Source organism: Oncorhynchus mykiss, chromosome 9 (genome assembly GCF_013265735.2).
Source record: "Oncorhynchus mykiss isolate Arlee chromosome 9, USDA_OmykA_1.1, whole genome shotgun sequence".
Classification (NCBI taxonomy): domain Eukaryota; kingdom Metazoa; phylum Chordata; class Actinopteri; order Salmoniformes; family Salmonidae; genus Oncorhynchus; species Oncorhynchus mykiss.
The window spans coordinates 35895607-35918728 of NC_048573.1; the positions used below are offsets into that span (position 1 = coordinate 35895607).

A 23122-nucleotide genomic window follows, 5' to 3' on the forward strand; every position below is an offset into this window, starting at 1 on the left:
CCACAAGTTCTCAATGGGATTAAGGTATGGGGAGTTTCCTGGCCATGCACCCAAAATATCAATGCTTTGTTCCCCGAGCCACTTAGTTATCATTTTTGCCTTATGTCAAGGTGCTCCATCATGCTGGAAAAGGCATTGTTCGTCACCAAACTGTTCCTGGATGGTTGGTACCATTCTTTATCCATAACTGTGTTCTTAGGCAAAATTGTGAGTGAGCCCACTCCCTTGGCTGAGAAGCAACCCCACACATGAATGGTCTCAGGATGCTTTACTGTTGGCATGACACAGGACTGATGGTAAGCGCTCACCTGGTCTTCTTTGGACAAGCTTTTTTCCCGGATGCCCCAAACAATCGGAAAGGGGATTCATCAGAGAAAATGACTTTACCCCAGTCCTCAGCAGTCCAATCCCTGTATCTTTTGCAGAATATCAGTCTGTCCCTGATGTTTTTCCTGGAGAGAAGTGGTTTCTTTGCTGCCCTTGACACCAGGCCATCCTCCAAAAGTCTTTGCCTCACTGCGTGCAGATGCACTCACACCTGCCTGCTGCCATTCCTGAGCACGCTCTGTACTGGTGGTGCCCCGATCCCGCAGCTGAATCAACTTTAGGAGACGGTCCTGGTGCTTGCTGGACTTTCTTGGGCGCCCTGAAGCCTTCTTCACAACAACTGAACCGCTCTCCTTGGAAGTTCTTGATGATCTGATAAATGGTTGATTTAGGTGCAATCTTACTGGCAGCAATATCCTTGCCCGTGAATCCCGTTTTGTGCAAAGCAATGATGACGGAATGTGTTTCCTTGCAGGTAACCATGGTTGACAGAGGAAGAACAATGATTCCAAGCACCACCCTCCTTTTGAAGCTTCCGGTCTGTTATTCGAACTCCATCATGACAGAGTGATCTCCAGCCTTGTCCTCGTCAACACTCACACCTGTGTTAACGAGAGAATCATGTCAACTGGTCCTTTTGGGTCACGGCTGAAATTCAGTGGAAATGTTTTTTTGGGATTCAGTTCATTTGCATGGCAAAGAGGGACTTTGCAATTAATTACAATTCATCTGATCACTCTTCATAATATTCTGGAGTATATGCAAAGTGCCATCATACAAACTGAGGCCGCGGACTTTGTGAAAATTAATGTGTGTGTCATTCTCAACTTTTGGCCACGACTGTACAGTACCCCATTTTGCCTGGTGCTGATCACACACATATCAAACAGATACAGAATAAACATCTAAGGTTTTTGCAAAAAAATGATCAGAAATGAATTATTGCAAAACAATACAATGGGTGACATCTTCACTAGGACTGCTGCCTTTTACTCTCTTGCTTTCTCATGCACACTGCTCAGGCACTAGGGTTTGGGGTGGTGACACAGAAGTGATGATCCTTGTATCCTGGTTGAACAGTTTAAGGGGGAAACAAGCAGCTCTATAAAGTTCAGTCTTTCATGCCTATCAGGATAATAAATACATACAGTATCGCCTTTCTCATGCATTCATACAGTAAGAATAAGTTTGTGCAAAAACACAGTCATAATAGGGACGCGATTATAAATAGTGTTATAACATTGGACATAATTTCACTGGTGCAACAGGAAGCATCTGTCCTTTCCTACACATTTCCCATGTCCACTATAGCAGCAGTCTTTAGTGCTTCAACACCCCACTGACCATCCCATATCACCTTCCATTACCAGGGAAGCACCGCTGTTCCTCAGTATAAGGTGAAATGATGAACAGTAGAATACTGATGAGGTAAGAGGGGTAGCTCTTGCTCTTGAAGTTTGGGGTTGGGATGTGTGGAAATGGACAGACATCATTTTGGAGCAATATTTTGCTCAGTAGAAGATACAAATGCATAATAACTTGGTAACAATCAGTAGTGGTCTTATCCAACCTGCACTCCCTCCCTTTTCATCATGACAGAGTGATCTCCAGCCTTGTCCTCGTCAACACCTGTGTTAACGAGATAATCATGTCAGCTGGTCCTTTTGGGTCACGGCTGAAATTCAGTGGAAATGTTTTTTTGGGATTCCATGAGTTGAGGCAAGAGGCTTGGGTTTTGGTCTCCCATATCAGTGCAGAAAGACAGTCCAGTGTCTTTTCAGTGTTCTTGGATCAAGTAGTACCCGGTCTTCTATATTCCTTCCTCCATTGAGCTCTCTAATTTCACTAAGCTCCAAGGTCTCTTATCTCAAAGGTTCACAATCCAGAAGACCCACAATCATCCCAAGCCAACACCCCCAAAGTAGTATAGTACATCCCTGATTGGCTAGCATTCCTGTAGCCGTCACCCCTCAGTCTTTGTCGCCCTCATTGGTTTGCATTCAAGAGTTCCTTCCTCTGTCCTGTATCCCTAGCTCCTGGTAGGCTAGCGTCCCTTTAGGAAGCCGTCCAGCATGCGGTCGCCCTTCTCTGACAGCCAGTATCCAGCCATGGCGGCCACGCCCCCGATGAAGATGGCGGTAAAGACCATGTCGCCCTTGGCGGCGAGCGTTGCTAGGGCACAGATGACCACGCCAAAGAACATCTGCTGCAGGACCAGGACCTCGTCATCAGTCATGTCATCAAACAGACCCTTCTCTGGACCACCTGATGGAGCGATCGCGAGGAAGAGAGAAATATGTTTGTGATGCTGTGGGGTGGAGGTCATACACGTGTTTGTGTATGTGTGTGTCACTTACTCAGCGGATGGTTCTCCACACAGATGCTGTCTCTACGAATGAAGCCGTCAGCACATTCACAGCGGAAGGACCCCTCGTCATTGAAACACGCCTCATTCAGCCCTAGACATGCTATCGCCCTCTCACTACACTCATCCACATCTGGGTGGGAGAGAAAGAAAAGCTGGACAGAGTGACCCGCATGACAAGAGTGTATAATACAAGTAGGTGAGAAAGTCCGACTGCTTTAATAAAAGGTTCATCTGATTGGCTGAATCAGGGACGCAAGTTTGGTTTTAGAAGTGGGGCGGACATAATTGTTTTATTCAGTCAGATTAACACTCTAAACAGCCTACCCGACCACTCGGAGGCGTCCCTATGGTCCTAAAGCACTCCGTTGGCTTGTTTTGTATCACATTCCAATGATAAAACTGGGGTGGGCAAAAATGTCATTTCAGAACGTGGGGGGGCATGTCCACCCCGTCCCCAGTGAACGTTGCGCCCCTGAGCAGAATCATATAGTAAAGGGAGCCACACAGACAGACAGTAAATGGAGACACAGCCGGGTTCCCTCACCAAGACATTTGGCTCCTCTGAGCTTGTATCCCCGAGCACATTTCTTACAGCGGGCTGGACCACTGCCCATACAGCCCACACATGCCTGGTCACAGCCTGGCACAGACAAGAGAGGACAGAGAACTGGGTCAGCACACAGGTCTACCAACAACAAACAGGATTAGTCATTACTCTGTTACTAGCAGATAGTAGAGGGAGAGCCTACAGTACCTCTGCACTCGTACGATCCATCTGTGTTGTGGCAATAGGTGTTGGAGGAACATCGAGCCAGCTCTGTGCCACACTCATCAGTGTCTGGAAAGAACACACACAGCAGGAGTTAAACACAGGCACAGTACGAAAACCAACAGACGACATTACGCTTGAACAAACACACACAAAAGCCAAATACTCACCAACACACTTGTTGTCATGGAAGAGCCACCCAGGTTTGCATTCCAGACATTTGTAGTTCTCTGGCCCTGAGCACTTTTTACAAGAGCGGTAGCATGCTAAAGACATTACACAGAGGAGAAATTATTGGTTTGTGAGCATTCTACATGAGATTGCTTGATAATATATGAGCCAGGCTGTCTGGTTGATGATCAGATAGGCAAACTGTTTCTGACTGGCTACCTGCGCAGGCTGGTGTGCTGTGATTGGAGCTCTTCTCTCTGTAATAGCCGTCTGCACAGCTCTGACACAGCTGACCGAAGTACCCCGGGTCACACACGCACTCTCCATCTCCCAGACGCGTGCCCTCTCCTTCACAGCGGCCCAGACCACCACACACCCCTCCAGGACCAGACAGACACTCTGCAGCACAACAACAACAACACACGGTTAATACAGTGACTGTGTGTGTGTGTGTGTGTGTGTGGTGTTCAGTACCTTTGCAGTCTGGTCCAAAATGTCCCGGGGGACAGCAAAGCGGGAGCTCTTCTATACACAACCACTCAAATAGGTCTGGAGCCTCTTGCTGCCTACGCACACAGAGACAGACAGTGACAAGATCAGTGATGAGAGGAAGGACAAGCACACACAAACAAATAACATACTGCTTAGGTGTGCATGTACATTGACACAGAACAGTTACAGTGCTGTGAAAAGGTATTGGCACCGTTTGATTCTCCATGTTTGCATATTTTTTATAATGTTATCAAATCTTCAACCAAAACCTAATATTAGATAAAGGGAACCGGAGTTCACAAATAACAAAAAAAATGTGATACTTATTTATTTAATTAACAAAGTTATGCAACACCCAATTCTCCTGTGTGAAAAGTAATTGCCCACTTACACGCAATAAGTGGTTGTGCCACCTTTAGCTGCAATGACTGCAACCAAATGCTTCCTGTAGCTGTCGATCAGTCTCTCAGATCGCTGTGGAGGAATTTTGGCCCACTCTTGCATTCAAAAGTAGAAAGTATGGAACGCCGTTTGGGTCTTTGCAATACTTTTTCACGGCACTGTATACACTCTCCTCCATAGATATTTGGACAGTGAAGCTACAATCTAGACACTGAAATTTGACTATACTCCAGCATTTTGGATTTGAGATCAAATGTTTCATGAGACGACATTAGATGTCACCCTTTACTTGAGGGTATTTTAATACATATGTTTTACCATTTAGAAATTATAGCACTTTGTGTATTTAGTCATACGTATTTGAACAAATTCCCTTATATTGTATTAAAGTAGTCAAAAGTTTAGTATTTGGTCCTAGCACGCAATGACTACACCAAGTTTGTGATATTTGAAGTTTGTTTTGGTTGTGTTATGGGTTGTTTTGCCCAATAGGAACTGAATGGTAAATGATAACTGGAGTAATTTCTTTCTACGTGAGTAAATAAGATGTTTGTGAACACTTCTAAACTAATCCTGATAATGCCAAGACTAAGAAAAATCCTGAATAATGATGAGTGAGAAACATCTAACTTCTCACTGTTACCAATAACAGGTTAGCATTTTGAAGGGGTATGGTCTTTGAGCATCTAACTTTCTCACTCATCATTTTCATAATTAATTTATAATTATCCATAATCATGGTAGCATCCACATGAATGTAGAAGTTTAAAAAAATATATAATTTAAAAACACATTCTTATTTACAATAAAAGTGACTCCAAAATGACACAATATATGTATTGTTCACCATTCAGTTCCTATTTGGCTAAATATAATCCGAAACAACCAAAACAAACAAACTCCATCCAACAAGCTTCATATAGTCATTGAGTGCAAGGAATATGGAACCAAATCCTAAACGTTTAACTACTTTAATACGCCGTAATTGAATTTGTCCAAATGTGGGGACTAGATACATAAAGTGCTTTGATTTCTAAAAACAGATATGAAAATGCCCTCAAATAAAAGGTGAAATGATGTGCCTCATATGGCACATTTGATATCAAAAATTAAAAAAAAACTGGAGTATAGAGCCAAATAAAAATGTTCCTTCACTGTCCAAATGCATACGGAGGGGAGTGTATACACAGTACCAGTCAAAAGTTTGGACACACTCACTCAAAGGTTTTTCATAATTTTTACTATATTGTAGAATAATAGTGAAGACATTAAAAACTATGAAGTAACCAAAAAAATTGTTAAACAAAACAAAATTGAGATTCTTCAAAGTAGCCACCGTTTACCATGATGACAGATTGCACTCTTGGCATTCTCTCAACCAGCTTCATGCATTTCAAAGAACAGGTTTGCCCTGTTAAAAGTGAATTTGTGAAATTTCTTTCCTTCTTAATGAGTTAGAGACAATCAGTTGTGTTGTGACAAAGTAGGGGTGGTATACAGAAGACAGCCCTATTTGGTAAAAGACCAAGTCCATATTATGGCAAGAACAGCTCAAATAAGCAAAGAGAAACGACAGTCCATCATTACTGCAAGACATGAAGGTCAGTCAATACGGAAAATTTCAAGGACTTTGAAAGGTTTCTTCAAGTGAAGTCACAAAAACCATCAATCGCTATGATGAAACTGTCTCTCATGAGGACCGCCACAGGAAAGGAAGACCTAGAGTTATCCTCTGCAGCAGAGGATAAGTTCATAAGAGTTAACTGCATCTCCGATTGCAGCCCAAATAAATGCTTCACAGAGTTCAAGTAACAGACACATCTCAACATCAACTGTACTGTTCAGAGACTGTGAATCATTCTACAGCGATACGCCATCCCATCTGGTTTGCGCTTAGTGGGACTATCATTTGTTTTTCAACTGGACAATGACCCAACACACCTCCAGGCTGTGTAAGGGCTATTTGACCAAGAAGGAGAGTGATATAATACTGCATCAGATGACCTGGCCTCTGCAATCACCTAACCTCAATCCCAATTGAGATTGTTTGGGAGGAGTTGGACTGCAGAGTGAAGGAAAAGCAGCCAACAAGTGCTCAGCACATGTTGGAACTCCTTCAAGAATGTTGGAAAAGCATTCCAGATGAAGCTGGTTGAGAGAATGCCAAGAGTGTGCAAAGCGGTCAAGGTAAAGGGTGGCTACTTTGAAGAATCTAAAATATATTTGGATTTGTTTAACACTCTTTTGGTTACTACATGATTCCATATGTGTTATTCCATTGTTGATGTCTTCACTATTATTCTACAATGTAGAATAGTAGAAATAAAGAAAAACCCTTGAATGATTAAGTGTCCAGACTTTTGACTGGTACTGCATTTAACGCATTTACAGTCAGATACAAACAGACACACTGTGGCATACATACCGGTGGAACCACCATGTCTCCACTTGGTCCTCTATCTGCTCCAGCAGTTTGTTACAGTCTAAGTCTGATTGCTCACACGCTGCCTCCACTATCTCCAGCAACCTGGTTTCACTGAGAATGAGGATGGGAGGGGAAGAGTGAGTAATATAGTACACTTCACTAGCGAACATAGCACAGATAAAACAAATACTACACCCTTATATCCTCCATTATACACTCAAGAAGTATCACACACACAATTATGAGAGGCTGTACTGTGTAAGAACATAGGGGGTACTAAGCTCTTGTCTTGTCTGCCTTGGCTTAATCAGAAGGACAACAGAATCAGGTCAGAGGAATCAAATTCAAGCCTTTATAGTGACAATGGTGCATTGTCCCTTCAACTACATGCTAAGGCTTGTCAGAGATTAGTAGGCCTTGTGGACTTGCCTCTGCATAAACACAGATGTTAGACTGTAGGTCCTAAAGACTGCTTATTCGTAGAGATTCTAGAGACATAGGCATAGTGGGGCCAATAGTACCTGCGAGCATATTTAGCCAGATTTTCCTCCTCCCAAGCAGTGTTGCCACCCCCAAAATTCTTATTGGATGTTTTATCCAGTCCCTGGGAAAAACAAAGACCATCAGGTGAAGACAAAAACAGAACAGCAAGGAGAGTAAAATAGCAGCTACCGACAAGAGACATGAGCAATAAGCAAAACAGAGATACCAACAGATACAAAAACGCACAATATGACCGACAAACTAACAAAGAGGGAGTACAGGAAGAGAGACAACTTCTACCTTGATGAAGCTGTCAGTGAGCTTGCGGCAGGTCTGGCATGGTGCAGTCTGTACTCGAACCACAGACAACACAGAAAAGAGTACCAGGGCAGGGAGCAGGGGCCACAACCACGACATGGCTTGGACTACCTACCACTCAGCCACGGAGGACAGAGGAGATTCAGTACAAAGTAGTTGACCCTAACTACTGATACACAGTCCGATATTTCTTCATCACAGTGGTTATGTCACGATTTGTTACTGTGTCTTTCAATCAACCTAGTCATTTATCATACTTTGAGAACTGCTGTGTACAATGACGGGCAGCAGGATTAAATAAAGTGTGTGAAAAGAAAGGAGGATGAGTTATATACTTTTGTAGTAAACAATGCAGTGCCACTTACTCTCTCTCTAATCATAGCTATGTATTGCCAAATCCAGTTGGATCCTGTTAAGGATAAGCCTAATTAATGATGATTATTTTACATCGCTTCTGCTGCTTAGCAAAAACATAGCTAGTTAAATTCTTAGCTAGGTACGGAGCTCACTAACGTTGTTGTCCTGACTGATCCATCTAGGCTGTGGTCCAGAGGATCATCATCATTCTAGCTAGTTAACGTTAGCCAAGGTCCCGTTCGCAGTCACATCCGATAACCCTCAATCCCATCAGATCAGCGCAAGTAATATGAGATGCTGCCTACTGTACACTGCAGGACAGAACATGTACTATGCTAACTAGCTAGCTGCTATAACTAATGCACTTTTTAAGGGGTTTTTAGCTAGCTGGATAGCTAATGTTAGCCACCTAGCTTCAACAAAGATGTTCTGCTTCTAAAGAATGATGCTGAGCTGAATCCTACCAGCAGTTTGCAGGCAATAGACTGGGAGCGTCGTCGGCACAGTAATCCAATTACACCGTGGTTCACCGGTTCAGTTCAACCATGCCATTCATTGACCAGCCACCGTATTATCTACGGTAGTTTCCTGACCGGTGCTGATGCAGGGGTTCTAGTAGCTTTTTTTCTGCCTATTTTTGGTTGAGACGCAGCTGGCAGGATACCGCCCAATCCCACTGGGACCTCAGTCTTAAACCAATCATTACTCGCCGAGTACCAAGAAGGGCGTGCCTTGATCCTGAACGACATTATCGTTTGTCCTGAGACGACTTAGCAGACCAATTTCAATTTCAACATTTATTTTAACCAATACACGAGCATGAATCAAACCACTGTAGACGGTGTTGACTACGTGGTATACAACTACGGCCGGAAGTAACTTGTTCGTTAAAGGTTAGGAAAACGTATGCAGCAGGTTAGGATAATTAATGTAGCAGTTTAGGATACTTAGGTTAAGTTTAAGAAAATATTTAGGCTTAGCTAAAAATGCTCTGCTAACCTGCTACAAAAAAGTTACTCCCGTCCGTAGTTGTTCTGCATTTAGTCACAACCACTATAGACCTATGACTGATTATGAATCACCCAGTCACAGCAATGCACCACAACATAATACACAAATGTAGAAAATTGAATTTAACAGTGGTGGGAAGCTACTCTGAAATCATAGTTTACCAAACTACCAATTACTTCACACTGGAAGAAGTTAAGCTACACTGTAGCTACCTTTAATAAAATAAATAATTCGCTTTAGATAGGTAATTTTGAAATAGTAGTTCACTACAGCCAAGCTACTTCGTGAAAAATGATCCTATCTAAATATGAAATGTCAGACTAAAAATTGCAAGAACAAATCGCTCTGGAGTCAGATGTTAACAGAAAGTGTCATTTAGCCTATTAAACACATTTCAAGTGAGGAAATTATTGCCTACTATATATTTTGAGCAAGAAATTAGCTAATAAAAAAAGTAATAAACTACTGAAAACACTGCCGAGATTTAGATTTAGTTAAACTACCACCAAGCTATGACAAAATGTTGTTTAATTAGTAGTTGAACTACATGTAGTTCACTACTCCCCAACACTGGCGTTAAACAACTTAACAAATCACTTAGTAAACTAAAAAAAACTTTAACCATATAATATTTTGAAATTAAGATAATGGTTGAGTACAACAATGTCACACATTTACAGTTCAGGAATGAGCACCAAGCTGGGGTTGACAGTAGTGTTTCAGGAGCACAAAAGTGAATCACTTACAATATTTACAAGTCATGCTCAACTTTGTAGAGTAGCTCTACAAGTGCATGATGAGATACAGTTTCAACAAGCCACCATCTCCGCAAGTCCTTATGTCCAGTATCTGATTATAGTATACTGTATAAGTGCCACAGTTACCGTCCTGTAGCAAAAGCCCCTGGTTCCTTCCTAGCCTCTCATGTCCTCTCAGACTATCCTGCTGGTCTTGGTGTCAGGACTAGACGGTGGGGTACTGAGACACGGCTCCAGAGGCACAGACTCCCAGGGGTCCTCCACCCCTGCACCAACACAGTCCTGTGGCGGCTTGTAACACTGCTGAACCCCCCGCAAACCCTCTCAGCCCCCCAGCAAGTACCCGTGAGGCTGCCCTGTGCCCCCCTGCCAGTGGCCATGAGGCTGCTCCACTACTTCGCCCCAAAGCCAGTTCAGTCAGGAAGCCCAGGCTCTGGGAGGGGAGGCTGAAGAGCGGCAGCCCCCTGTAGAGCTCAGGCAGGGGGCGGCCGCCACCAGGAGGCCGGAGGGGCAGAGACTCAAACTGCACCAGGGTGAAGTATTCACCGGCGCGGCGCAGCACTGCAGATAGTTCACAGAATGCAAGTGAGTGAAGCGCTGAAGACATCCAAATATGGAGAACGACACCCCTCCACAGACTCCATTATTTCTGCCAAATATCTTTCTAGCTAATAGAGCATTAATCTCTACGCTGCGTGTTAGAGAGACAGAGATTAACCAATGAGATAACCTGGTCTATACTATCGACACTGATATACAATATTATTAATGTGTCAGTTGAATTAATACAGTCACCTCCAAATGTATTGGAACCCTTGATAAAGATGAGCAACAGAAATACTGTATAAAATGAAGTAATACAAATTCTAAGTTATATTGTATGCAAAAAAATTGGGAAAGTACATGATTTTATAATACAATTGCACATTGTTTAAAAAGTAATCCCCCCCCAAAAAAGTGTCAAAATGATTGGCACCCAAAATCAAATCAAATTTATTTATATAGCCCTTCGTACATCAGCTGATATCTCAAAGTGCTGTACAGAAACCCAGCCTAAAACCCCCAAACAGCAAGCAATGCAGGTGTAGAAGCACGGTGGCTAGGAAAAACTCCCTAGAAAGGCCAAAACCTAGAAAGAAACCTAGAGAGGAACCAGGCTATGTGGGGTGGCCAGTCCTCTTCTGGCTGTGCCGGGTGGAGATTATAACAGAACATGGCCAAGATGTTCAAATGTTCATAAGTGACCAGCATGGTCCAATAATAATAATAATAATAATAATAATAATAATAATAATAATGCAGAACAGTTGAAACTGGAGCAGCAGCATGGCCAGGTGGGACTGGGGACAGCAAGGAGTCATCATGTCAGGTAGTCCTGAGGCATGGTCCTAGGGCTCAGGTCCTCCGAGAGAGAGAAAGAAAGAGAGAAAGAGAGAATTAGAGAGAGCACACTTAAATTCACACAGGACACCGAATAGGACAGGAGAAGTACTCCAGATATAACAAACTGACCCTAGCCCCCCGACACAAACTACTGCAGCATAAATACTGGAGGCTGAGACAGGAGGGGTCAGGAGACACTGTGGCCCCATTTGAGGACACCCCCGGACAGGGCCAAACAGGAAGGATATAAGGATACACCCCTAAAGATAAAAAAAATAAAATAATAAATCTGCATGAACATTCTACTTTGTAAAGGTCGTCTCAGCTTAAGGAACTGTAATGTGGCCTTCCATGGCCTTCCTGTTTCACTAGGGCATAAAAATTAAGTAACACACTAAATCCATTTGTCATCCATCACCATGGGGAAAGGTAAAGAACTCAAACAAAAGGACACAAATGGTTGTTGACCTTCATAAAATCAGGCAATTGGTACCAAAAAATTACTAAAACAATAATTATAAACTGGATGGTCCGAGCCCTGAATGCTGATTGGCTAGACCGTATACCACGGGTATGACAAAACATTTATTTTTACTCATTCAATTGGTAACCAATTTATAATAGCACTGTGCGTGGGGACAATATACACTTACCAGCAGTTTACCACTGTTCAAGTGGTTTTACACTTTTTAATTATTGCCTTAATAAATGGTAAGAAGTATAATTAAGCAACTCATTGGGAGTTTGAGATATTGCCAATATACCACGGCTAAGGGCTGTATCCAGGTCTTCTGCGTTGTGTCGGGCATAAGAACAGCGCTTAGCTGTGGTATATTGACCATATAGCACACCCCCTCAGCTTATTGTTTAATTATACCACTATTAGGGCAAGTATTATAAAGTGTATAACCACTTGAACAGTGATAAACTTGTTGCTGGTAAGTGTATCTTACTTGCTGGTAAGTGTATCTTGTCCACACGCACATGGAGGAAGATGGTTTGGGAGGCAACGGAAAATTGAAGGCAACAGTTGGAGAATTACAGAATTTGGTCACATCTTGGGGGTCACCAAGTCTCCAGGTTTGCCAGAAAATATCCTTTATTGAGAGCAACCAACGTATGTAAAATGTCTGGAGTTAGCGAAATGGCATTGGATTGGATCCGGGTGCTATGATCAGATGAGATGAAAATAGGGGTCTTTAACCACGCAAACCAGCGTTGTGTTTTTCGTCGACAAAGGATGCATATGCCAAAAATAACCTCATACCTACAGTAAAATATAGTGGTGTATCTTTGATGTTATGGGGCTATTTTGCTTCCACTGGTCATGGGGCCTTTGTTAAGGTCTCTCCTCTCTGTATACATCAATGTCGTCGCTCTTGCTGCTGGTGAGTCTCTGATCCACCTCTACGCAGACGACACCATTCGGTATACTTCTGGCCCTTCTTTGGACACTGTTAACAACCCTCCAGGCAAGCTTCAATGCCATACAACTCTCCTTCTGTGGCCTCCAATTGCTCTTAAATACAAGTTAAATGCATGCTCTTCAACCGATCACTGCCTGCACCTGCCCGCCTGTCCAACATCACTACTCTGGACGGCTCTGACTTAGAATACGTGGACAACTACAAATACCTAGGTGTCTGGTTAGACTGTAAACTCTCCTTCCAGACCCACATCAAACATCTCCAATCCAAAATTAAATCTAGAATTGGCTTCCTATTTCGCAACAAAGCATCCTTCACTCATGCTGCCAAACATACCCTTGTAAAACTGACCATCCTACCAATCCTCGACTTCAGTGATGTCATTTAGAAAATAGCCTCCAATATCCTACTCAACAAATTGGATGCAGTCTATCACAGTGCAATCCGTTTTGTCACCAAAGCCCCATATACTACCCACCATTGCGACCTGTACGCTCTCGTTGGCTGGCCCTCGCTTCATACTCGTCACCAAACCCACTGGCTCCATGTCATCTACAAGACCCTGCTAGGTAAAGTCCCCCCTTTTCTCAGCTCGCTGGTCACCATAGCATCACCCACCTGTAGCACGCGCTCCAGCAGGTATATCTCTCTGGTCACCCCCAAAACCAATTATTTCTTTGGCCGCCTCTCCTTCCAGTTCTCTGCTGCCAATGACTGGAACGAACTACAAAAATCTCTGAAACTGGAAACACTTATCTCCCTCACTAGCTTTAAGCACCAACTGTCAGAGCAGCTCACAGATTACTGCACCTGTACATAGCCCACCTATAATTTAGCCCAAACAACTACCTCTTTCCCTACTGTATTTATTTATTTAGCTCCTTTGCACACCATTATTTTTATTTCTACTTTGCACATTCTTCCACTGCAAATCTACAATTCCAGTGTTTTTCTTGCTATATTATACTTACTTTGCCACCATGGCCTTTTTTTTGCCTCCCTTATCTCGCCTCATTTGCTCACATCATATATAGACTTGTTTATACTGTATTATTGACTGTATGTTTGTTTTACTCCATGTGTAACTCTGTGTCGTTGTATGTGTCGAACTGCTTTGCTTTATCTTGACCAGGTCGCAATTGTAAATGAGAACTTGTTCTCAACTTGCCTACCTGGTTAAATAAAGGTGAAAAAAATATTAAAAAATAAAAAAGTAAACAGCTTCATGAAGTCTACCAAGTACCAGAACATTTTGCCTCTACCAGGAAGAACTTGTGGTTTCAGCAAGATAATGCTCTACCAGGAAGAACTTGTGGTTTCAGCAAGACAATGCTCTACCAGGAAGAACTTGTGGTTTCAGCAAGACAATGACCTCAAGCACACATAAAATGTGAACATATAATATAGCTCGATTTGTATTATTTTTTTATATATTTTTTTTACATCTTTATCAAGGGTGCCAGTAATTTTGGAGGTGACCAGATAATCATTATAGATAAATTGACCCTCAGGGGTGAAATTCGTACTTGCAAATGGACATATTAAGGGATCCAGCTTTGTATCCATCCCCTGTACTTTCATCTAGACAACAAGAAGCAGTACAGTGTCAGACAAACACTTGCACTTACATTTCAGAGCAAATACAGGCTCACATTTTTTTTATACAGTGCATGCTGCCCAATAGTCATTGGACAAGTGTGAAGGGAAAGAAAACACTTTACTTGAACACACAAAGCAGGATGGGGGTTCACATTGATGAACCCTCCTCTTTTCTGAAAAAAGACACATCCAAACACAAACACACTGTCAGTGATCAGAAAACACCAGATATTCATCTGTGGTTTAGCAATGCCAAAGTCAAGGGTTTGATTCCTGCTTGGGCCACCCATACGAAAACCTGCGCATGCACTACTGGGAGTCGCTTTTTAAAATGCGTAAGACACATTTTAGTTGAATGCATTCAGTTGTACAGGTATCCCTAGGTATCTCCCTTTCCCTTTGGAAAAAAAAGTCTGCTAAATGGCATATATTATTATATACACTATTAAAGGTAATGGGTAAGTCAACTTTTCACACGGTTGGCATTACCCAATGTCCGTGGAGAGTGGCTGTCCACCCGGTGTGTTTGTGGTTGTAACTGACAGTTAGACTGTCTTTTGTTTGAATTGTTTACGTGTCTGCTGTGCAGGGGAAATAAGACAAGCGGAACTACGTAGCTAATACTGTTGTAACGGGGATCCTTATTGTAGCAACACACTTTTGGAGGGAAGGCAATCCTTCGCTGCATTAGCTAAGTTTTCATGTCATTGGGTGTAGTTCATAAAGGTTGCAGCGTGTATGTTGGGATGAAGTGTGAATTCATGCCAGGAATAATACGTGTGAAGTTTGATTTCCTCCCTTCTGTAATAAGCAGCCAATGAGGTATTTTTCCTTTATTCATGTGTTTAATATGATACTGTCGGTTAAACTGTTATGTATGTAAGTACTTCAGAGTTATACCAAGCTAATAAGTTACTCGTAAGATAAGGTTGTAAGAGTGTGCTTAACTGTATTTTTCATTTACTTTATAGTTCTCACGGAAGGTGATAATTCTGACTAAAACCACAGAATAAAGCCGCCAGTTAAAATCAAGGAACGGTTGTGCTTGTGGTCACTGAAGGGAGCTACAGTGGTTGTGCATCTGACTCATCCTGGTCAGTGTTTTGTTAGAACTGTTTAATAGGAGCACAGCCACACCTCTCTTCTCATCAATCACAGCTTGGAGCTTGGGCACTGAGACATAAATCAGTCAGATGTCAGCCAATCAGGGGTTTAAATGGTGGCATAAAACTAAAGCAGGCTCAGTGCGGGTGTAGAGAACAGTGCACTAATGAAAATGATTGCAATTTCAAATGATAGTGACTCACCCTCACATTCTTTCTCAACACCTAGGTTTGGGGAACAACCTTTGAGACAGAAATAGAGGAGAGCGTGGTCATCAAAATACATGATCTGATGAATAAAATGCATAGCCTACAGTACAGTTGTTGTTGAAATGTATGATGTATATTATTCTTAGCGTTTTGTAAAGGAGGGGATTGTGGTGGTCCCTGAGGAAGATAATGTATAGACCTTGACTGGACTGCCATATGGTTCTGGCGCCAGCAATAAGACTAGCCACATCTGCAGGAATCAAACAAACTATTACATATTGGGCTATATGTCCTGTCCACTAAACAACTCTAAAGTTCCCCCAAATAACCATCATATTTTAATAGACAACAGTTCAATGACAGGTGATAGATAGAATTTACTTCAGGAGAGTTCTGGTCCCCCAGAGCTGAATGGTTCCAATGTAAATGTCACGTTCTTGCAGCAATCAATGATGTGTGGGTAGCTGTAACACAATATTACAGAAACTTCTGGAACACATACAGTAGGAGACAGCAGAGCAAGAATTGTACTTCACCATGAGAAAGTGCAAAACACAGTCAAAAGGTTGAAAGACATTCAGTTAATATGAAGTTAGCAAACACAGTGAGACCATCATTTATTTTACTTGACCGTATACGGTTCCCCCAATTAATGTGTGTGTGTTCTCTTTTGGCACAATATGTCTTCTTACCTGTTCAGCATCCCTAGGGCACTCCTTTCACCCACTTACTTCTGCTTAGAGTTGTAATCTTTGTCACTGTGGTCAGCAGACACTTACTGGTCCTCATGCTGATCTGGGACTGCAGAAACAGCAACACCATGTCATGTGCTGAGAACAGCAGACACACAAGTCGCAGGCACAGTGACGTCCTGTTGAAGTTAACGTGAGTCCTGTTAAAAGTAGTGGTAGTGTTATGGTTAAGGACTGCGGTACAATGCATCACAGTGTAGTCTCCCTGGGCAGGCTTATTGCCTCCCACAATGTATCAAGGCTAGGGTTTCCTGGACTAATCACAGTGTCTAGGACGAGAGAGAGTTTTCTGCAGCTGAATGGTTGAAGCTGTACGGGTTACCTTTGATTGTGAATAAGACCTGGACTTGTAGGCAGGGTTTGCAGTCGTGTCAACACAGAAACACTAAGCTCCAACCACCTAACATTCACAGGACCTTTCATGGCAGGAAGGGCAACATCTGAGAGAGATATCACAATTAATATTTTACTGAGTTACAGTTCATATAAGGAAATCAGTCAATTGAAATAAATGTATTAGAACCTAATCTAACCACTGGGGAGCCAGGCCCAGCCAATAAGAATGCATTCCCCACAAAAGGGTTTTATTATGGATAGAAATACTCCTCAGCACCCCCACGCCTGATAGGACATTCCTGCAGTCAGCATTTTAAAGTGGCCTGTTATTGTCCCCGGCACAAGGTGCACCTGTGTAATGATCATGCTGTTTAATAAGCTTCTTGATATGCCACACCTGTCAGGTGGATGGATTATCTTGGCAAAGGAGAAATGCTAAATTTACAGGGATGTAAACCAATTTTGGAGAAATAAGCTTTTTGTACATGTGGACATTTCTGGGATTTTGTATTTCAGCTCACCAACACTTTACATGTTGCATTTATATTTTTGTTCAGTGTAATTTGGTTTATAATGCACTATACTTTCTTTAAATGGTCTCAACTTTTACACTGCAGTCAGAGAGAGCACAGAGAGATTGATTTCCTACAACATGCAGACCAGGCAGGATGGAGTTTGGTAAACTCTGTTCTACAGTACAGACTGCGCTACAGCATGTCAATAAAAACAGTAATCTGTTCACTCAAACGGATCAAGCATCTTACCAGTGTTGACTTAATGCACAGACACCAGACTTAATGCACAGGCACCAGACTTAATGCACAGGCACCAGACTGGGCTCCTGAGTGGTGCAGCGGATTAAGGCACTGCATTTCAGTGCTAGAGGTGTCACTACAGTCCCTGGTTAAAATCCAGGCTGAATCACATCCAGCTGTGATTGGGAGGGTGGTGCACAATTGGCCCAGCTCTGTCCTGGTTTGGCAGGGATAGGCTGTCATTGTAAATAAGAATGAGTTCTTAACTGTCTTGCCTAGGTAAATAAAGACTAGATCAGAAGTGTGGTTAATGCAGAAAGAGCAGGTTAAGGTTCATTGTGATGTTTTCTTTCTGACAGCCTCTTACTAGATAAGACAAATTACTGTGCATGGTGCGCACAAGTGAACTAAAGCTTGTCTGTGTGTTTGCATGCCCCCCCGCCTCTGTTTACTGCATATAATTGCAAACATTACTTACTTCTCTGGTTAGAACAGTTGTCTTATGGTAGGGTGGCTTGGGGATAAACGACCCCCCCAGGGTTAAGCGCTCCCCTCCTGTAATTCTCACAGAAACCACTTTATGCTATGTCCCCATTTTTTAAACACTTTCCATGAATGCCACTAGTCTTGTATCGGTCTCATCAACTTAAGTCACTCCAAACAATATATTTTGTAATTTAGTCTAATGGAAGTCAGATCTATAAACGTTATATATGCACACAAAGGGAACCTAAAGATCAGTTAATTACTCATGACTAAAAACATAAAATGGATTTTAGCAAAACGACCCCCCATTCGAAACTTCACAAACAGACAAACAGAACAGGTATAAATACACAGGGGATAATGGGGAAGATGGGCGACACCTGGAGGGGGGTGGAGACAAGCACACAGACAGGTGAAACAGATCAGGGTGTGACAGTACCCCCCTCTAGGGGTGTCACCTGGTGTCCTACCTGGGTGTATACCTGGATGATCGTGTTTTTTCAACGTCGACACCCTGATGAGGCCTGGGTCCAGGATGTCCCTGGCGGGGACCCAGCACCTCTCCTCCGGGCCATAACCCTCCCAGTCAACCAGGTACTAGAACCCCCTGCCCAGAGGTCGAACCTTCAGGAGACGCCTCACCGAGACAGTGTAGAGGGGGTGGGCCTGGAAACAGTAGACAAAGGGCTGTGAGAAATAGGTTTGGCTCTGGACACATGAAAGGTGGGATGTTTAGGCATAACTTCCTTTTTTTCCCCAATTTTTTCCCAAATGACATACCCAAATCTAACTGCCTGTAGCTCAGGAACTGAAGCAAGGATATGCATATTCTTGGTACCATTTGAAAGGGAACAAACTTAAGTTTGTGGAAATGTGAATTGAATGTAGTAGAATAACACAATAGATATTGTAGAAGAAAATAAGAAAAAAAAAGTATTTTTCTACCACCATCTTCGAAATGCAAGAGAAAGGGCACAGTTCTAGCCATCACTCTGGTTGTAATTCCGATAGTGTCCACAACATGGCAGCAGTGTATGTGCAAAGTTTGATGGATAACTTGAAGTATGAGTGAACTGCAAGACTGAAGTCCCCAGGTACATTTGGGAAAATCGTGAAGGAGCCATTTGCATTCATATTATATTTTTATGTAAGAATATTGTCAAATCTGTATACTTGGACTTTGATTTAGCTTTCCAAGTATTAGTGGCCATATAAGTTCAACATTTGCAAAACAACCAGTTTTCATAACTGTGAATATCCTTATAATTTGTCCAAAATGAAAAGGCATGCTGTCGTACAAGGTTAGTAACTACATTTTAAGACATACATGGTTTCTGGATACTCCTGTAAAGCCCAGCTTATTGGCTATCTAGCTAGCTTTGTTTGACCCCGATTGGTGCTTAGTTGACAAAGTTCAAGAGATGACTGCCCGTGTCGTCGGCATGCCATGAAGGCATCACTCTGACCAAATATGGTCCTATAGGATATACTACACCCCTAATGATATAGTGAAGTCTTGATATTTGTTGTTTCTCTCAAATCTGCGATCTTGACATGACTGCATGATTTACAACTGTCCTGTTGAAGGGACGCCGATCCTTTAGAAGTTACGAAGGGTACGGAGCAACAGAAGATGATCAGCAGAGGGGCTAATAACCTTGGAGGTGGAGAAAGGGCCCATAAACCAGGGGGAGAGTTTGCGGGATTACACCTGGGGGCAGATCCTGGGTGGATAGCCATACCTTCTGCCCGAGACAATACCGGGGAGCCGGGTTGACACTGGTTGACTTGACAAACTGGCAACAGACAGAGAACACAGGTATAAATACACAAGGGATAATGGGCAAGATGGGCGACACGTGGAGGGGGGGTGGAGACAAGCACACAGACAGGTGAAACAGATCAGGGTGTGATAGTTGATAACTACATACTGCAAAGTGAAATATTCTGAAAACAAAGTCTTGAATAATTTAAATATTAAACTAAGACCATGTCATCATTGGACCAGAGAATGAGTCACTAAGGTGTCTATTTCTCATATACCTTAGGTTACAGTACAGTCCATACAAGCTCATTGGAGCTGACCTATCCCGGTCCAGTTGAGCTCATTACAATGTAGGAGTGGTCTCTATACCCAGACATTGTATATCTCTATGGCACTGTGCATACCCAGGCAGTTCTACTGCCAACCAGTTAGATGGACATGTGCTGGCTCAAGATGGGGCAGGTTGATGCTGTGCACTTCAGTAGAACTACATATTCCAGAAAGGTTCTGTCAGTCAAGTGGAGACTTGGGTAAAACAACACTTTGTATGTATAGTTAGTGCCCAAAGATATCACATACTTTCATCAGAGTGATGAAGTGTACCCTCACCTGTGGTGAGGGTACACATCAAGGACATTCAGTTTCATACAATAATAGTTTAGTTTATTTGAATGGGGACAAACACATTGACACAATGAACAAACAATCGTCCGATGCATTGCACTAGTGTGTCTAGCTCAAGCTCATTTTCCACACCCGTCCCAAAATAGACTTTAATGAAAAGAAATATGTAATCAATAAAAATATCACATCTGTACATTATCATAATTATATCCACAATGCCAGCCTTCAATTAGATGCACCTAAGCAAATCTCATAGCAGTAATATTTACAACTTGGACATACAAGTCTTAATGGGTCTGTTGGATAACACACGGCAGTTCATACATGATTGCACTGCTGAAGCAGTAGCAGCCTGTTGGGAAACAATGCAGTAGAAAGACCCCGCAGTTTTCCCTGGTGGACATTCCAGGCCTTTGCAGCTCCAGCATCTGTTAGGGCAGGGGGTTCAGGGGAAAGACCATTGAGACACTTGAAGACAAGCTTCACATTTGAAAAATCAGATGAAGTGTTCAAAGCTCAGTACATTGTACAGGATGTGTCCAGGATTTTCAGCGCACGGCTCTAGTGACAATTCTTTAACTTAGATTTTTGGTTGAGGTGGAGACGTGAATCCAACAAGTTATTAATTTGTAGACAAACTGGATATTGAAATGCATTTGGCAACCAAATATCAACATTTGAAGAATGTGTACCTTGGACAGTTCCATTTACTTTTGTAATACAGTATATAGCAATAAGGCTAATGTAACAGTACTTATTCTACCTTAAAATAAGTAACAGATCCATGGCCACATTCTGAGGTTAGCCTACTGGAACTATAAATGTCTTGTGTAATTATAGAAAGTGTGCATGTTCAAGATAGCATGCAAAGGTCATCACAGGTCTGTGGAGATCTTCACAATTGCTATAATAATCTGTGTAAAATCTCAAACAACATTGATCATTGACACTATGTACTTTTAATATAATCTGAACTGCAATCCAGGTAATTTGGTTATGGTATTAGATGAAGCACAGTGAAATATTATTGATCAACGTCTTACCCAAATATTACCCATATTTCCACGTTGAAATTATGTGGTGTGCCCAGTGAGTTAGTGATCATCAAGCTCAGGTAGTATTTACATCACACATTGTCCATGATGGTTCTATCACCTTTATACTTCCTGGGTGGACTTTTTGTGTTCTTCACTTGTGATCTGGGGACTTTGGTCCTGTTCATCATCATTTTCTTTCTTTGACTTCTGTTCCAGACTTAACTGTGTGAGTCTCCCTAGGTTTCTTACTTGCCTGTAGAGAACAGAGGAACAGAGCACAGAGGGAATAAGATAATTAAAGGATGGATTCCCTCCTTTTGCCCTCCCAAGTGAGTTGCACCGCCTTCTGTTCATCTTACTATCTTAGGTCTTGTTGTTCTTGTTTTACTCTGCTTTTGTCACTTCCATTTTTTTCTCTTCACATTCTTTTGCTACTTTATTTCTTCTTCTTTCTCTGCTCATTAGAATGTATAGTTGGGTCTGGCACACTGTTTTCTCCAGGCTCATCCCCCTTATTGTTCGGTGTAGAAGTGGCCTGAATTTCTCCAGATTCTGCGGGTGTTTCTGATAGCTCTGTTCCACTTTCAGGCAGGCGTTGTCATCCAGCACAGACTAGCTATACTGTACATCTCCTCTATGTAATTCAAGTTCTCTTCAGTGGCTGGAATGCATTTTGGGCTCAGTGCAGGCTTTTGTTCCGGCTCGTCTTGACGCTGTCCATTGCACTAATAATATTTTGACCCAGTGTGGACCCATCTTTGCAGAGCGCGGTCTGGGTTCGGTCTGGGTCTGCTTCAATGTAAACAAAGCGCTCTCCATTGGAACAGTTAGTGAGTTGGTTCTTGCATCGAATCATGCGTTTCATAACTTTCCCCAGTCTTGCAGCCTGCTTTGGTCAGAAACTCTGTCATCTGCTGATTCAGGCAGCTCTTTGATTGTACCTTGAACTGAGTTCTGATTGGCCATGCGTGACTTCAGACTGACAGGGTTGTTTTCCTTGAACAGTACATGCTTTCCACAGACATATATTCCTCCAATAAGGAGTTGCCCTTGCCTCCTATTTACTTAGATACGCCAGAGTGCACTCTCTGTACCAACCTCAAGTGGCTTGGGTGGATTCCCTGTATGCTATGGTTGAGCTATACTTCCTTCAGGGGGTTAGCTCTGGCCTCCTCCCTTGTAAGGATTTTTCTCTCCAAGATGAAGATAGGGTGAACCGTTTCCTTTGGTGTGTTGCGCCCGGCAACTGTACTTCAAGCCTCCTTTTCTTTAACATTTCCCTTAATGCTGCTTGATGTGGCAGCCCCCATGCACTCTGCCATGTCAACTTGTTCTGATTTCACTATATTATGTCAAAAATCACATATAATCAAAACAAAATAATTAGGCAAGATTGTTCAGAGTAATGTAGTGAATTTAAATCTTGTTGTATTAACAGAGGGTGGTTGATTTTGTAGGAGATATTCCCCAGATTAAGGTGTCTCCTTTGTTCAGGCAAACCCACAACGGTAAGGCTGATGTGTGCGGCTTCATGGTCAGGTTCAAACAGTGCACTCAGTACACAAAGAACAAACTGTGGCCCTATGTGGGATGTACCCAGACGACCATATTTACTTAGCTTAGCGAATCAAGTGGTAAGGTATCTTAGTGGTGAAGTGTTACCCCCTATTGACTTGATAGGCATAAATGTTCGTTGTCTCTGTTTGGGTCACTACACCACCCATGTCTCATGTTACAGTCATGACAACAAAAAAAAACCTGTAT

At 42.5% G+C, this 23122-nt stretch overlaps 1 protein-coding gene and 2 long non-coding RNA genes across 5 annotated transcripts; all 3 read right to left on the minus strand.

Moving 5' to 3' along the window:
• Positions 1-822: 822 nt before the first annotated feature.
• Positions 823-8778, minus strand: LOC110531977 (protein disulfide isomerase Creld1). 3 transcript variants are annotated; one of them, XM_036987879.1, is made up of 12 exons: positions 8577-8778; positions 8121-8164; positions 7738-7866; positions 7476-7558; positions 6955-7065; positions 4110-4201; positions 3855-4034; positions 3635-3730; positions 3450-3533; positions 3240-3335; positions 2685-2825; positions 823-2592 (listed from the first exon to the last, which is right to left on the minus strand). In XM_036987879.1, exons 2-12 carry the CDS (start codon positions 8133-8135, stop codon positions 2372-2374), a joined length of 1248 nt encoding a protein of 415 aa, XP_036843774.1. In that variant the 5' UTR covers positions 8136-8164; positions 8577-8778; the 3' UTR covers positions 823-2371. The 3 variants fall into 3 exon arrangements, with proteins under 3 accessions (XP_036843774.1, XP_021471205.1, XP_021471204.1); XM_021615530.2 differs by lacking the exon at positions 8121-8164 and having other exon boundaries at positions 7738-7862; XM_021615529.2 differs by lacking the exon at positions 8121-8164 and having other exon boundaries at positions 8577-8777.
• A 7140-nt stretch (positions 8779-15918) lies between these two features.
• On the minus strand, positions 15919-18232 carry LOC118966036. Its single transcript, XR_005053233.1, has 4 exons — positions 17925-18232; positions 16678-16795; positions 16296-16495; positions 15919-16067 (listed from the first exon to the last, which is right to left on the minus strand). It is a non-coding gene; the product is annotated as an uncharacterized LOC118966036 (long non-coding RNA).
• Positions 18233-20338: 2106 nt separating this feature from the next.
• Positions 20339-23120, minus strand: LOC118966037. Its single transcript, XR_005053234.1, has 2 exons — positions 21477-23120; positions 20339-20749 (listed from the first exon to the last, which is right to left on the minus strand). It is a non-coding gene; the product is annotated as an uncharacterized LOC118966037 (long non-coding RNA).
• Between the last annotated feature and the right edge of the window lie 2 nt (positions 23121-23122).